Raw genomic sequence first — 17,374 nt, forward strand, 5'->3', positions numbered from 1 at the left:
CACGCTAGGGCACTATAAAATTTTTCTTACTTTTTTAGAGATTTTCAAGATTTTGAGAATATGTAGAATGATATTTTTAGTAACTGTGTTTCATTTTCTTCCGTTGTTGGATGCTAAGAGGCTCCTTTCTGGGCATCCTCGACTTCAATGGCTTAACTCCCTTGCCATAGACGTACGAAAGGGGAGTCCAGGGGGGCCCGGCTCCCCATAGAATTGAAAATTATCATCTGCCCCCTCAAAAAAAAATTTATAGATGTTTTGAATGCAACAATTCGAAAGTTTTTGGTGCTGAAAGTAAACAAAAAGGCGTAATTATTCTGCAGAAATTGATGGAAAATCTCCATCGTAAGAGCTTCATAATGCGTCCAAATAGATTTCAAATTTCAAAAATTTCCCGGGGGAGGCCCCCCGGACCCCCCCTCCCCCCGTGCTAGGGGCCCGGGCCAGAAAATTGGTACCAGGGCCCGAGATGGGATGAGGCGGGCCTGCCTGCTCATACTACCTGTAGTTGATTCGATCGACAAACGCGTTGGTCGGCGGTGACGGGGACTTAATGCATTTTTTTAAACTTGATGGATGTCCGTATCGCACCGACTGTAGTGCGAAACCACGTATCTCCATTGCGGTGTTTCAAAATTTCCCGTTCTTAAGGTGATTCGTCAAGCTCAAGTGACGTGGTCGAACTGGCATGCGATATATCGCATCTTTTAGGTAAAAAATCTCGGCAGATTTTGAATTTTCAGCAAAAAAAAGGACGATAGCCCCTGCGCATGAGCCTGAAGAATCATTCTGAACCCAAAAATCGGCAAAATTCAGAGAAATGAAAACAGGATAGTGTTTGGAAAAAAACCTCGCATTCGATACCGAAATCGATAGCTGAATCGAATGCGAGGTTTTTTTCCAAACACTATCCTGCTTTCATTTCTCTGAATTTTGCCGATTTTAAGGTTTAGAATGATTCTTTAGGCCCATGCGCTGGGGCTATCGTCCTTTTCTTTACTGAAAATTCAAAATCTGCCGAGATTTTTGACCTAAAAGATGCGATATATCGCATGCCAGTTCGACCACTTCTTTTGAGCTTGACGAATCACCTTAATTCATCTCTTCCATGAGAAACAATCCAAATTTACGACTATAAATTTTGAACCAAATCTTCTGCAATCGCATACAAAAAATCATGGAGAATTTCATCACAATACTGGCACTTCACATTTAAAAGTCCGAAATTATTTTCCGGATAATCATTTTCGATAATATTATCAGTGCTCTGCCGAAATGAATTGAGGTTATTTCCCTGTTCACCCCTACGTCGTACATTATCTATCTCACTGAGATAGCCATCATGCCGCACTTTGCGTCGCGCGGATAAATTGCGAGAAACATTGCCACGATTCGCCGGACGCCAACGTTTTCGACTCCGATCCATTCTCAATATTAAAACGAATACGCGCACTTTACTAAAAATTCGGGATTCTTCATACACGACAAATATTAACAAAATTCAAAAGACGACGCGCACTGTACGAAAAAATCGGAATTCTTCATAAACGACGAATATCCATGACGACGAACGCCTCGGGCAGCCGAGTCATCAGGTGACCGAGAACGAACAATTTACAATCCTCTGATTACATCAACTTTCAAGAATGAACGCAGAACATTCTTAACACATATGAAAATATAACGTGAAATTACAGATTTCGTGATTTCGGCAACACTGCTCCGGTTCGGAATCTCCAAAATTAGACAGAAAAAACAGCTGATCGAGACGCAATTAAAGAAGGGAAACCACGACAACCAGACGACGACGATCGATCGCGAAACACCGCTCTAACACACGAGTCACCCTATTTTAGCGTGTTTTCAACCCTTAGAATCAAAATTTCGAAAATCGGACGACGAATTGCACCCCTTCAGCACGAACCGCACATGCGTACAAAGTTTCAAGGAAATCCGCCTTCGGGAAGTCGCTGAAACATTGGGTACAAAATTGGGGCCTCTCCTTTATAGTTTTAGATTGGAAGCTCCATGACGAATGTATGTGCTACCCAATCAAACTACATAAAAAAAATAGTACGAACCAGAGCTGTGATGCTGCCTCATTTCAGCTTGGTCTTGTGGCGTCTCTGCTACAGAGATATAATTTCAATTATCGACCTCTAGCTTTAAATTTAATCAGCTGGGATTTTTTTAAATATGTATCATAACTCTGTTAGGAAATTTGTAATTTGAGTATTATCTGCATAAGTGTTTAGCCTCTTGTCCACCACTCTGGTCAGATTGACCTGTGAAAAACACCCCTCCCTACGCTTTTGTAAGTGTCGCTGGCTCTTTTCTTTAATGGTCACGACAAGTGCTATTTTCAACTTTTAAGATCAGTTTTATTCAGAAAAAAATTGATCATTATAATATTTTAGTCTTTCAATCAGTAAATGATCAGAAGATTTAAAGCTCCTCTTATCTCCTGAATTTTCATTAGATTTGCAATGTGTCTCAGGGATTATCTCTTTACTTCCAGTTTTCTTTGTTTCTCAATTTTCATTATTTTCAAGTGAAGAATGCTAGGATTCCTTAAAGGGTCCAATCGAAAAAGTGAAATTTTGGTTACCTAGGGACTAAGCTTAAAGAAAATCAGATACCTTGAGGTGAAAATTTCACACTCTCATGGCTACCCAAGTAGCCAAATCCAACCAAAAAGTTGCAACTAAGTTTCAACTTTGTTTCAACTTAGTTGCAACTAAGTTGTAACTTTCTTATCATTAAGTTGCAAGAGGTTCCAACTTTCAAACAACAAAGTGAATACTTCTTCAGATAAGTTGTAACAAAGTTGCAACTTCCGATGCATCCCCCAGGTGACCCACGGGGGGCGGGGGGAGGGGGTGGGGAGGGGGTGGGGGAGGGGGTGGGGGAGGGGGGGGGGAGCGGGGGTGGGGGGCGGGGGGAGGAGCGGGGGGAGGAGCGGGGGGAGGAGCGGGGGGAGGAGCAGGGGGAGGCGCAGAAATGGAAATATATGGCAGTTTACACTCATCCTTGCACAATGTGATAACTTTAAAGCTACTTTGAAAATTTAATTTTTTCCAATCACTATTTAACATTGTGTATTTTTACATAAGAGAAAAACTCACAGAAGACAAAACTTTACGGGCAAAGATGAACATTTTGAATTGAGAATATTTGTCCTGGTAAAAAAGACAACTACCCCTGTGACTAGGAGGGTACATAAATGGAACGCCCTCAGGTAGTTGCACGACTACACCTATGTAGTCGCACGACTACGACTAGGGTAGTCGCATGAATACATCTCGGGTAGTCGCTTGACTACCTAGATGTAGTCGTGCAACTACCTGTGGGTGTTCCAACTACGTACCCTCCTAATCACAGGGGTCGTCTTGGCGACTACCCAACTTGTGGAGTGCATATGTCATGGAAACATGCTCAATAAAATAGAAAATGAACAAAAACCACTCACCAACTTGCTCGAATCAGTAATCCACTGGGTCAGGAAAATCCAATTGACAACAATTAATCCAAATTTCCAATTAGAACTGGTATAAGTACAGAGAAACACTTGAAAACACTATGGGTGCATTGTAAAAAAATCTTGAGCACTCTTTAGCGTAAGTGAAAAATTAGCACCATGATTTAATAGCTGATCAATACAGAACAGCACTCTCAGAAAAGCACTGACACAACACCATTTTTCAGTTTATTTTTACTTCTAGGAGAAAAATGCATTTTTCAAAAGATCCGACATCATCGGCCATCGCTCGACAGCAATGAATGAGATAAAAATAAAGCTTAAATAATTTCACAATTTACTCCGATCATTGATGATATTAAGGTAGCCATTGATTCTCTACCCGACGTCCTTATCACACATAACAAGGAAGGTCAAGAGCACAGAGCAAATGGCACTAAGCAGCGCAATGTACATGTGATATCGCAAGTTCCAGAAGTGTCGATCTGCAAAAATACAAAGCGAGAAACAGATCATCATATTGATCCACCTACAATTAATGACCGTCAATAGAGACAGACATTCAAATACGTTATAATAAATAAGCCACCATTTGTTAACAGAACAGAGTTTTCGTGAGAGTAAGACCCTTCTGTCTGGAGGGACGAGGACCTTCCTTGGACCTTTCCTTCCGAGAAACACTTAAAAATGGACCACTTTACAACTTATAGGTCTGAGCTGCTGAATGAATTACATTACACCAGTCAATAAAATTTTAAACTCACGCCCTCACCGTCGAATGTTGACGGATGACCTGATCTATCGCTGAATATGCATAGGATGAGAAGTTGACACATCTGAAATGTTGAGGGGTTCATACTTGTTTCAACTCTATCGGTACTAGATATTATTAAAATTAGATAACTGCCAGATGTCCTACAGGAGATGAAGTGGGTGCAACAAAACTTTTCGACTTGAGATAGAGCCCGCAACTGCTGTTAGGAATAGCACATGGTAGTAAATGCATACACAAACAAAGAAAATAGAAATCACAATTACTTTGCTAGTTAGAATACCTAAATCAACTGAATCGTAAATCGGCAAAGCCAATTAAACTCAAGTTACTTTATCAGTTGCTTGACAATCGGTGACAGGCTCATTTGTGTGTCCGTCGTCCCGAGTTTAAAGGTGGAAGGAGAAGGGAGAGTATTTACCTGTGTTTGATGAAGTTAGGTACAGTGAGGTGGATGCCGATGATACGAATCACGAAAAGAACTAAGAAGATCAAATATTGGATTAATTATTTCATTTTCATTTTCAAAGTAACGGCATGGTCGGCCGTTGCCGTTGCTTGCGGCATGGTGATTTGAAATTTTGAAATGAATTGGTGTTCCAAGTTGGACACCGGATAGTTGGGCGGTGGACCGTTCCACCTGTTGACTTTTCATCTGGGTTTCGTATGAAAATGAAAATCAGCCTCTAAAAGCATTTAAGAACGCAAGTTTTTGTACTTTAATCCCTGCTTGGAATTATTCTGCTGATGCATTCTGCTCTTTGATAATTCTTTTGATAAATATATACGTCCCTTGAAGTATCGGCAAGGAACGATTATTCCTATTCCAGGAACACCTTGACAAGTGTTAGGTTATGTTATGTTTATATTAATTTATGGAAGGAGGGCAATAACAGCACTAGAAATATTAAATTATTACCATGACTATGCAAGTGTTATGATGATTTATCTTGATTTATTCAGAAATATCTAATTTCATCAGCCCATGACCCACTGCTATATGGAACCTTTGCAGATGACACCGGGATTCTAGCTTCCAATTACGACCCTTTCCTAGCCTCAGAAGACTTACAGAAAGCATTAGATAGGATAGCAATCTGGTGCTGCCAATGGAAAATAACATTAAATGCCCTGAAAAGTGTACAAGTCACATTTACTCTCAGACCTGGAGACTGCCCCCCAGTATTCTTGGATAACGAAGGCATTCCACAAGCTGAATCAGTCAAATACCTGGGAGTACACCTGGACCGCAGACTCAACTGGAGAGAACACATTGAAAAGAAGAGAGAGCACTTAAACCACGTACTCCGGAAATTCAACTGGCCACTTCACAAGCGCTCCAAACTCTCCACAGCAAACAAATTGCAAATTTACAAATCTATCATTAAACCAGTCTGGACGTATGGCTGTCAACTATGGGGAACCGCCTCTCGAACAAACGTTAAAAAAATTCAGACACTGCAGAACAAAATCCTCCGACGAATCTCAGGGATGCCCTGGTATGTTCGTAATGACTCAATACATCGTGATGCTAATATGCCTTATGTAGCTGAAGTTATTAAAGTCATGCATCGAAAATATGTAAACAAACTTCATGTGCACCCAAATCACCTCGCTGTCGGACTTCTCGATAATAGTCAAATGCCTAGACGATTGGCACGCACCCACGTTCTCGACATCGGTATGGACAGTAGTAGTACTGAAGTGGAATAAGTGAACAAACATTCAAATTACTCGGTAAAACTTTATTGTCAGTGACCAGTGAACTTTCTAAACTGTGTTTTTGTTTTGGGTAACCTCAATGGAGGAGCTCCCACCAAACGCGACCTCTAGCGAACAAAATTGGTAAAAACTTTCGGGTAGATTCCAATTCCTAACCAACAAAAAAAAAAAAAAAAAAAAAATGTTTATCTCCCACATCTGTTCAAAAGAGTTCTACTGGTTCTACCTTTTTCCTTTAAGTCCTTTTACTCAAAAATTGGCACAATCAGTAAGTAATTTTTCATCATCACACCCTTGTGTACTTTAATTCAGTCTAATGGCATCTATCGATTCCAAGTATTCAAATTAAAAATTGAGAACTCTCTTCTTCCCCAAATAGTTTGCCGACTGTTACCTACTGAGAGACAACAGCTCTTTCACCCGTCCGTTCAATATACTGACATATAGAAAGGCATCCTCACTGCGTATCCTCTGTCATTCTCTTGAATTGGCTGGCTAATTTATTAGCAAAAACTTGAAACACCTCATCCCTAGAAATTTGACAAATCGCACATTTGCAGTGGTGCGCTGGTGTTGCACTTATTTCATCCCTTTTAAGGCAACAGATAGTTGTTAAATTTTAAAATACTACCAAAGCTGAAACAAGAATGAACCGCTCTGCTTTTCAGATGTGCCAACTTCTCATCCTATGTATATTCAGCGATAGATCAGGTCATCCGTCAACATTCGACGGTGAGGGCGTGAGTTTAAAATTTTATTGACTGGTGTAATGTAATTCATTCAGCAGCTCAGACCTGTAAGTAGTAAAGTGGTCCATTTTTAAGTGTTTCTCGGAAGGAAAGGTCCAAGGAAGTTCCTCGTCCCTCCAGACAGAAGGGTCTTACTCTCACGAAAACTCTGTTCTGTTAACAAATGGTGGCTTATTTATTATAACGTATTTGAATGTCTGTCTCTATTGACGGTCATTAATTGTAGGTGGATCAATATGATGATCTGTTTCTCGCTTTGTATTTTTGCAGATCGACACTTCCGGAACTTGCGATATCACATGTACATTGCGCTGCTTAGTGCCATTTGCTCTGTGCTCTTGACCTTCCTTGTTATGTGTGATAAGGACGTCGGGTAGAGAATCAATGGCTACCTTAATATCATCAATGATCGGAGTAAATTGTGAAATTATTTAAGCTTTATTTTTATCTCATTCATTGCTGTCGAGCGATGGCCGATGATGTCGGATCTTTTGAAAAATGCATTTTTCTCCTAGAAGTAAAAATAAACTGAAAAATGGTGTTGTGTCAGTGCTTTTCTGAGAGTGCTGTTCTGTATTGATCAGCTATTAAATCATGGTGCTAATTTTTCACTTACGCTAAAGAGTGCTCAAGATTTTTTTACAATGCACCCATAGTGTTTTCAAGTGTTTCTCTGTACTTATACCAGTTCTAATTGGAAATTTGGATTAATTGTTGTCAATTGGATTTTCCTGACCCAGTGGATTACTGGTTCGAGCAAGTTGGTGAGTGGTTTTTGTTCATTTTCTATTTTATTGAGCATGTTCGCATGTCGTGCGTTGAGCATATGTCATCCGTTGTTACCTTGCATGATGCAAATGTAGCTGGAAGATTCTCCTACACATGCGTAGTGGAAGATGATGAACATTCTGAGAATATTCTGAGTTTAGCTGCTGATACAGAATATTCTCAGAATATTCTCTGATTATTAAAAGCTGCTCAAAATGTAGGAACATTGTCGGAATATTCTCAGAACATTGGGTGCAATTACTATTAACATTCTTCTTGTTACTCATTGTTTGTTGTTCACTTTACTTGTTTAAAATTCCTCCCAAAAAGTTCGAGGAAAAAGTTGCAAAAATATTGAGACTTTGTTTCAACTTTCCTGCCATCTTCTTCCAACAAAGTTGCAACAAAAGTTACGTCAGAAAGTTGCAACTTTTCTATGATGTTGTTGCAACAAGTTGCAACCGTGGCTACTTGGGTAAGGAACAACACAACCCATCTGCAAAATAACAATTTTACCGGACCAAGAACAAGCTTCGTCATTTTTGTAATTTTGAGGTCTTGTCTGCAATTGGTGTACGCATTACAGCGTCCCCATGCAAAATTGAAAAAACATCAGCCGACATATTTCATACTTCAGAATGCGGCATGGTCGCTAATTTATTTTCGCCAAAATTTTCAGGTAGGTGGTACTGTTCCCAAGCCCTCAATATGGCTTGTTCCCTGTGGAGGTTGAATGCAGCTGCAATGTGTCATATAAATTTGGACTGAGTTACCAGTTACCTACCTGTCTGTTATGTAAAACTTTGCATTGAAGATCCTTAGTTGAACAGGTTCAACCCAAAGTAGCCTACCAGCATTTCTCGTTGCCTACTTTTTTCTCATGTTTATTTTTGTAATAGAGGACTAAACTACTAAATGCTTTTAAACTGTCCGTGAAAATCCCCTAGATTATGAAGATAGATTATTGCACCTTCCTGACATTGAATTACGCGTAAAATGCCTGCTAAATTCTAACTGGCCATCAATTCCTGTTTTTTCTCTATGGTTCCATCTCTTTTAATATGTATTTGAGATTAGCTAGGCTTATTTTGGGTTTTGAACCCTAAGTCTCAGGCGTAACCCAGTTATTGTAATTTATATTCTGAAGTTTCCCTCATAGACAGAGTGTTGGCGATTACGCCAGAGTGCATTCAAATTCAGTCTAAAACTGATGTCTCATTACAACTCATCCAAGCACAAATTTTCTCTGAAAATAATTTAGCTGTTTGGTGCAACACTAGTCACGACCAGTCAGAAAGGCAACTGTAGATGCATTTTGGGTCTAATGGAACCCCTGATTTTTGGCTTCCAAGCTCCGAGATGCCATGAAAATCAGACCGAGATCTAACTAGACCAATTAAATCAATCGGTCTAGTCAACCGTTTCCAATTCAGTCAAATGGACTGAATTTGAAGTGGACGTTGATAAAATCACCAACACTTTGTCTGAACAACTCGTGAGTCAAAACGCAATCTGTTTACCTTATAGTTATAGGCATTAAATAAATACTTTTATGAGGCAGGTATGTACAATCATTGAATGGATTCTTTGTGTTAAGCATGAAACAATACTGATATTTTTAAAATTGTTATTTTGTTTTTAAGTATGTTACTTTGTAAAACAAACATTTTAATGAGAAAGTAAGAATTGGAAATTTTAATCTTGTCCTTTTTGTGAAATCTTAGGTAGTCAACACACATTTTACGCTCTTGACAAATTCATTAAGTTAAAATTAAAATTATTAGCTCAACCAAGGAAAACACAAGTCTCTTGATCTAATGATCGAGAATCGGACAGAATTTAGCAGCAACGCACCAAGTCCCATCAAGTTTGAACCGAAGTCTAAGAAGAAAGTTGAATGTCTATGTTCACGTTCAGAATGTCTTATCTAGACTTCCAATTTTTAATAAAAAAAAAAAAGCTCTTGGCCGGCCGAACTATACACTATTTCCAAGTTATTCATTTTTCAAAATTTTGACTTGGTGAGCTGCAGCGAAACTCAGTCCAATTAATGTGAGGAAATTCAATTGCTTGTCAGAGAATTTTTTAATTAACTGAGCTCAAAGGTATTTTCTCATACTCTTCTAACATGTGATGTTGAAGAAAAGAGGATTTGAAAGTGAGAAAATGTGCTGCTTAGAGCCTATGTACATAATATAAATGTTGCTGAGTTGCCACAGAATTCAGAAAATGGAAGTCCCCTGATATGATATATTTGATAAAGTTCCCTGACATCTTGAGGTTGTGCCACATGGTTAAAAAGACATAAATTTAAAAAGTCTCTATGCAAAATTTGTCATTTGAAACGTTAAACCCATTCTAGAAAGCACATAAAAGTGATTTGAAAATGTTTACCCAATACTTTCAACATTTTCTCTGTCTGTTCCTAGTTTTCCCTGACTTTTTAAAATTTCCTGACATTTCCTGGTATTCCATGACTGTGGCAACCCTGATGCCATTTTTAATTTTAATGTGTGTGTTTTAGTAGATTCCCATTTTTTGTATGTCCTGTAAAATTTGGCCTAATTAAACGATGAGGGTTATTTAGAAGCTCAGCTTACTCAATAGTTTCAATTTTTATCAACTTGTTAAGTATGAAACCATTGTAAAAATCTTGAACTCTTCCTGCACTGCGTCAACTCTGCAACATTCGCATTTTGTGATGTCAATTTCCTGCCAAGTGCATCCATTTGAATTCTTTCTTACCAAAGATACCACCTTTTAAAGAGCTTTTTCTAAACGTTCCCAACAACAAAAATTCGAAAAATTTCATTCATTCCTTTAGTTCATAGACTATGAAAATCAAAACAATTTGTGTCGGTGACCCACTGTGCTGACCTCCGAATTAAGATAATTGAATTAGTATATAAAATATACCAAAATCTTTGTTCTAAATATTACATACCTGATGAGGAAAATTTAACTAACAGTCTTTTTAAAAGAGAGAATGCATTTGGCTCAAGTAAAGGAGATAAATGTATGTATCTTTTTTCAATTGTTCATTGTTATTCAGATGCGTTACTCAATTTTTTCCAAATTTTACTTCCTAGTTGTGGGTATTTTTTTCTCTTTCTTTCTAGGAGAGAAAATAATGAAAAGGCAAAAACGATTGTTTTTTAGTTTTATTAATTCCTCTCAACATATTGAAACTAAATGAGGTGATGTTGCTCTATTTTTTCAATTTTTAGTTGATATTTGTACATTTAAAAGTGACAATAAAAACAAAAATTTAACAGATAACAATGTCAAAAGGTTGCAAATATAATACATACTATTTACACAAAAGTAAAAATACTTGCCTGAACATGTTTTTACTTTGGGAAGCCAAAGAAAAATTCAGAAACAAAAGAAGTTGATGTGGTATATCTATCTTTTGTACAAATTTACATTTTTAAGAAGAGTTCTCAAATTTAGGCAGGTGGGTAGGTACTTTGGTGCTGAGTAGGAGGAAGTTAATACCTTAAGACCTAAAAAAATTGCAAGTTCCAACCAGTGCAAATCAAACAAAAGAAAAACTGTTTGATTGCATGTGTAAGTGCTAAAACTTACATATTGGAAAAGCTAACTTTTTAGAGAGTGAAATAAACACTTGTTAACTTTACTACTCGCTCTGAAAGAGAAATGAAAGGACAAACAAAATCCTCACAGTTCAAGAAAATTCCATTCCAGATCTTCTTGCTAAAGAAAGAGGGTAGGCATGTTCAGATTTTGTAAACTTCATCTTGTTTAAAACATTTTTACCAAAGTTCGAGAAAGTTTCAAATATTTCTCTTTAAATTTTTTTATATTTGTTATTGTTATTTTTGAAGTAACTTTAGGTACTGTTTTGGGCAATTTTGAAACCAAATATTAACACATTTCATAAAAAAAATACCTTAATTTCATCAGAAGGAATTGTAATTTTATTATGTTTTCTTTGTGAGGACTTGAGGAATCTTCTTGAAATGGTGGATTTATAGATAATTTTGACCTGAATGGTCCTCCAGGTCCAGGTTCTTATTGCCTTTCCATGGAAATTTTAAAAATACAAGTAGGTATTGTGCAAAATTGCAGAAAAATACCTACTTTCCCGACAATTTTTTCCCAAATGTATAGGACAATCCAGTCTCCCCTTCCTACTCTTTAAACTTTGCCCGTATCAAATCCAACGGACTCGGCGAAATTTCACAGATCCTAAATTTGGTTTTGACAGTTTCACCTTCGTCTCAACCAAAAGACATTCTTTCAACCTCACGATATGTAACTTTCAAAATCTGCCTACTCACCTACCAACCGACGACAGCCACCATACTCGCAAAAGGCGAAGAGTGTAAAATATTAAAATAATATCATTCATTCCTAGGAAATTGGAAGAGTGAGGATCGTATTCATAGCCGTTTATTAAAAAGTTCTTTTCCTTAGGAGCCCGCACATATGGTTTACATTGTGAGTAAGGGAAAATGTAGGTAATTTTAGCGATATAACTTTGAAAACGGGTCTCTGAGAGAGAGTACAATGATATAGGTACCATTACAAAATGTACAGAATACGGAGGAAAATACATTGCAAGTTTTGTAAATTTTAAGGTAGATCTGCACCTACCCTCAAATTTATGCCAAAATCATAGAATTTTTCCGCCTGTATTTTGTCCTTTTTGCGGTGGCAACTCATTGTTCTCTTTCTCAAGGACCCTTCTCCAAAGTTGTAAGTACTGCTAAATTTTACTTGAGGTTGGCAAAAATCGTCCTTTTTATGAAGCTATTTTGAGGGAGTCGCCTTAATCCTCTCTTAATCACAATGTAAACCGCAAGGGACCTCCTAAGGAAAGGAGCTGTTTACAGTGTTGCCGTGCTGAGGAAAAACGCCGTATAAGCATTTAAATGTTGCCAAACTGCCTCTTAAAAAACATTTATTTCTGAAGACTGTCATGCATACTTTTCCTTGAAATTTTTGAAAACTTTAAATCAAATCTCGAGCAAAATTCTTAAAAAAATCGGAAGAAAAACGCTCGCAAATATTCCCGAAAATTCGAGATTTCTCGATGGAGATTTTGCAACGCTTGAAGGCTCCGGCGTTCTTTCTTAGCACGGTAGAGTGGCGTGGCGTGCTTTGCGATATATCGATTGAACTGCCATTAACACCTATGGAAAAGGATCGATTAACACGGCGCTCGCAACGAACACCATAATAATCGATTCTTTACCATAGTTTCAAATGGGGTAATTTCGATAATCGATTTTTCACGCCTCGTCACTGGCTGTCTAATAAATGGACTACATTTTGCAATTTGGAACTATAAATTCTAGTCCGGTTCAAAAACAACGTATGTGCCATTAGTTTCCCTATGCACCTAAGTGTTTTTCCAGAAGAGCCAGAATTTATAGTTCCGAATTGCAAAATGCAGTCCGTATGACTATGCATACGAGCCTAAAGGAATGAGGACAAGGGGGAGAATCAGTGAAGGGTGGTGGCGTCGGTAGGCGGTGGATGCGTCAGTCACCTGAATAAGTGCGTCAATTTGAAAACTAAATCGAAGATATCACTAATGAGCTGCATCGTGTGGCATGAAGCTATGAGCAGGAGCGGAAGAAACCGCGTCACGGCAGCCCCGTTGCTGTTCTCGTGCTGCATCGCAGCTGGGTGTTCACCTGAAACAGGTCAAAGGTCAAGTTCAAAATTAGTCCAAATTAAAAACAAAAGCACGAGAAAGAATACCTGAAGCAAGTAAGTTTTTAGTTCCAAAAGGCAGAAGTTCTGTCACAAGAATATTTGAGGAGCATTCCGGAAAACGGGCACATACGCGTATGTGCCCTTTTTCCGGAAATGGCAGAAACGGATTCCTCGCATCCTAATGTACCGATGTCCCGAGTTTCAACATAATTGATCAATTTTTGGAGCTAAGAGGGCAAGTTTTGTGAGGCTAAGTCAGGCGTATTTCATCTTTTCGCCCCTGGGTACGGTTCCGTTCACATTATTGCAGTCATCAATGCATAGCTTAAGTGCGCTCCAGCTAGAATTGTATTTAGCAAATGGGTGGTTTTTATACGAGGATTAAGAATAAACAAGTGGTTACAAATGAAAACAAAATAATATGAACTATGCAAAACGACAATCCGGATATCGGAACTTGGCTGTTTTGACAACGCCTTCAAATGCGGCGTGATACCTCACGCATTCCGGAGAGTTCAAATAGTTGTATCATTGCGCCGTAAGAATGTGACGGAAGATTACAATTGAAATAGTCTCCATGCACGCTGGCCTATTCGATTTCCTGTGATATTTTTGCAGTTGTGATTGCAAAGCTTAAGTGCGCTCTAGCTAGAATTGTATTTAGCAAATGGGTGGTTATTATACGAGGATTAAGAATAAACGAGTGGTTAGAAATGAGAACAAAATAATATGAACTATGCAAAACGCTAATCCGGGTATCGGAACTTGGCTGTTTTGAAAACGCCTTCAAATGCGGCGTGATACCTCACGCATTCCAGAGCGTTCAAATAGTTGTATCATTGCGCCGTAAGAATGTGAAAGAAGATTACAATTGAAATAGCATTCATGCACGCTGGCCTTTTCGATTTCCCGGGACATTTTTGCAGTTGTGATTGCATAGCTTAAGTGCGCTCCAGCAAGAATGGACCACTAGACAAGGTATGAATTTCAGCATTCTGATACATGTTTCTTAACCAAAATTCCGCGTAGAACACGATGCGCACAATGAAAATTACTAAACCCAACTCCTTACGAAGCTATTTGGACGTATTTCTACCAAATAGACCTATGTGGAGGTGAGAAATATGGGGTGTGCTCGTCGAAGCTGCATAAGAAGCAATGTAAAAGTGGGCGTGATTCCTTTTGAAGAATTGGAAAAGCGGGATTTTACATTCTATCAAAGAGACCTATGTGCCAACTGAATGCGAGATGCATGAGCCGCGGGCATGGCAAGAGAGCATTGTGGACAGGGCTCATGAGTTACAGCGCCCCGACGACGAGCTCCCTCTCGTTCGAGTGCGCACTATCATTGCCGCTGACGTCACTGGCGCTTTATTATTCCCATTCACTCTTACGGCCAGAGAACTAACGAGCACACCCCACATTTCTCGCCTCCACATAGGTCTGTTTGGTAGAAATACGTCCATTTAATGATTCTTGATGCGTGAATTCAAACCATCCGCTCATGAAAACGCAATGCTCTACGTGATTCACATCGAGCGCTAAACTGTCATGATAACTCATGACAGTCTCTGCGATATAAAAATCTGGCAACCTCAATCTTGACACTTTGGCTCAGCTCCAGCAAATTGCTTATAGTTTGAACAACATGGTGGGAAATGTATATTGCTCGATTGAGAGGCTTGCTGAGACCGTTGTAGTGTGCGATTTGACTCACGTAGAGCTTTGAGTTTCTTGTGAGCGGGCAGTTCAAATTCCTCGTAACCAATGTGAAATGAAAACATTAATATCTTCGTTAGGAGTTGGTTTCAGTAATTATCGTTGGGCGAATCGTGTTTTTCGTGAAATTCTTGCTAAGAAACATGTATCAGATTGTTTAAATTCGTACCTTGTCTAGTGGTCCATTGTATTTAGCAAATGGGTGGTTTTTATACAAGGATTAAGAAGAAACAAGTGGTTAGAAATGAAAACAAAATAATATGAACTATGCAAAACGATAATCCGGGTATCGGAACATGGCTGTTTTGAAGACGCCTTCAAATGCGGCGTGATACCTCACGCATTCCGGAGAGTTCAAATAGTTGTATCATTGCGCCGTAAGAATGTGACGGAAGATTAAAATGGAAATAGCCTCCATGAACGCTGGGCTTGTCGATTTCCTTCGACATTTTGCAGTCGTGAATGCATAGCTGAATTGCGCTCCAGCTAGAATTTACGGAACCGTACCAAAGTTCCTTCATGAGAGGACAACAATGGAGATGGTGCATGTGTGAGGAATGTGGGATTTGACTGTTTATTCTCATGTAAAATTTCTCGAGAAACACGACGGTGCCACTGGTTTTCTCTGAAATCAACTTCCAAGCTCAAAAAAAGCCCTCAGGTTGAGGCCAAAATGAAGGGGATATGATGATTTCAGAGAAAACCAGTGGCACCATCGTGTTTCTTTTGAACTTTAACGTAAGAATCAACAGTCAAATCGCAAATTCCTCACACATGCAACATCTCCATTGTTGAGTTGTTCTTATTTCAACAAACAATCTTCCAAACTATGCAAAATTTGATATTTCCTCGCATTTTAAGATGATGATCACTCCCTCTGGCGTTTCCTTCACAAAAATAGAGAACTAATGGACTGGTATTGATATTATCTTTACATTCTCAATAATATTATTCCCTGATACGGATATGTAATTTGGATATGGAGTATCTACGTTTCTTTTTCTATGTACCTCGGCATATTCCTTCGGGTTAGAATTCCGTTTTAAATCTACATTTTAAATACAACACAGAAATAACAGAAATCCAATTAAAAATTTGAAGGAGTATTTCTCATATCCTTAAAACGTAATATGCAAACACATTCAATTAAAAATTCGAACGGGTAAGCCTGATGTATGGAGCATTTTAAATGGAACGCGAAGCTCAATCGGAGAACTTTCGATTTTGGCCCTAAAATTTAGTCCATGTAATCCCTGTCGATTTTTCTCTATTTTGGACGGGAAAAAATATTTCGAGATTGGAGTCGAATCGTACGTGGTTCGAGTTGAAGAGCCCGGTCCAGCGGACTCGTGGAGCTTTCCCGACCAGAAAATTGGACTCAGCGGGTCATTTCCAAGAGAACTAGCTTGGTTTCGGCTCGATCGGCGAACTTTCGAATTTGACCCTATAAAAATTTAGTCCATGGAACCCATGTCAATTTTTCTCGATTTCGAACGAGGAGAAAAATTTCGAGATTACAGTCGGACCCTATGTAGTTGAAGGCGCTGAATCGATTGCGCATGGTCCCGAGGCTCGGCGAGGCCTTCTGAGCCGAGAAACCGTCCAAACCGAGTGTTTGCGAAAGTGCATTTTCCGCCGGTAGCGCGGTCCATCAGACTCGTAGAGCTTTTCCGACCGGAAAATCGGACTCAGTGGGCCATTTCCAAGCGGACCAGCTTGGTTTCGGCTCGATCGGAGAACTCTCGATTTTGTTCCTAAAAATTTAGTCCATAGGTCTATTCTTCTCGATTTTGGACGGGGAAAAAAATTTTGATAGGTATTACAGTCGACTCCTACGTAGTCGAAGGCGCTGAATCGATTACGCGTGGTCTCGAGGCTCGGCGAGGCTTCTTGAAACGAATTAGGTAAAAAAGTAAAAAAAAAACGAGTGTTTTTGACCTACATTAATCCGGAATTTTTTTCCCCACCCGAAATCGAGACGTAAGCCGTGAGCGACGAATCTTTGCAACATGGCGAAACACCCCCCCCCCCTTCCCGGGCTGTTACCCCTTCAAATCACTCCGGATAAAGATACTGTGAGGGGGTCGGAAAGGTTGTGTGGCTCGGGGAAGGAGGAGATATCTGCCGTGCTACAGAAAAACGCCGTATGAGCCTTCAGACGTTGCCAAGTTTCCTTCAATAAAAACCGAAATTACCGGGAAACTTGTGAAAATTATTTTCTCAAATTTTCAGACAATTTCGTACATAATTAAATCTAAAATATCTGAAAATTTCAAGGAAAAATATTCATGGATTTTGTCAAAAATACAGGTTTTATCAAGGGAAATTTGGCAACTCCCGAATGTTTATACGGCGTTTTTTCTCAGCAAGGCAGATATGGCAAGCGGGGCGCGGGAACGGATCGGGAATATGGAGAACAATGAGGAGTAAACGGGCGGGTAATGCTATTTATTACCATACATAAGCGAATGGAACCGA

The 17,374-nt window shown here is 39.1% G+C and overlaps 1 protein-coding gene across 1 annotated transcript in view; it reads right to left on the reverse strand.

Moving 5' to 3' along the window:
• Positions 1-10,637: 10,637 nt before the first annotated feature.
• Positions 10,638-17,374, reverse strand: part of LOC109042222 (limbic system-associated membrane protein) — a 490,619-nt gene continuing 483,882 nt past the window's right edge. The window contains exon 6 of the mRNA XM_019058863.2: positions 10,638-13,155. Within this exon, the coding sequence (XP_018914408.2) occupies positions 13,004-13,155 (152 nt within the window). The 3' untranslated portion in view covers positions 10,638-13,003. The remainder of the gene's footprint in view (positions 13,156-17,374) is intronic.

Source organism: Bemisia tabaci, chromosome 5 (genome assembly GCF_918797505.1).
Source record: "Bemisia tabaci chromosome 5, PGI_BMITA_v3".
In the NCBI taxonomy this organism is placed as follows: Eukaryota; Metazoa; Arthropoda; class Insecta; order Hemiptera; family Aleyrodidae; genus Bemisia; species Bemisia tabaci.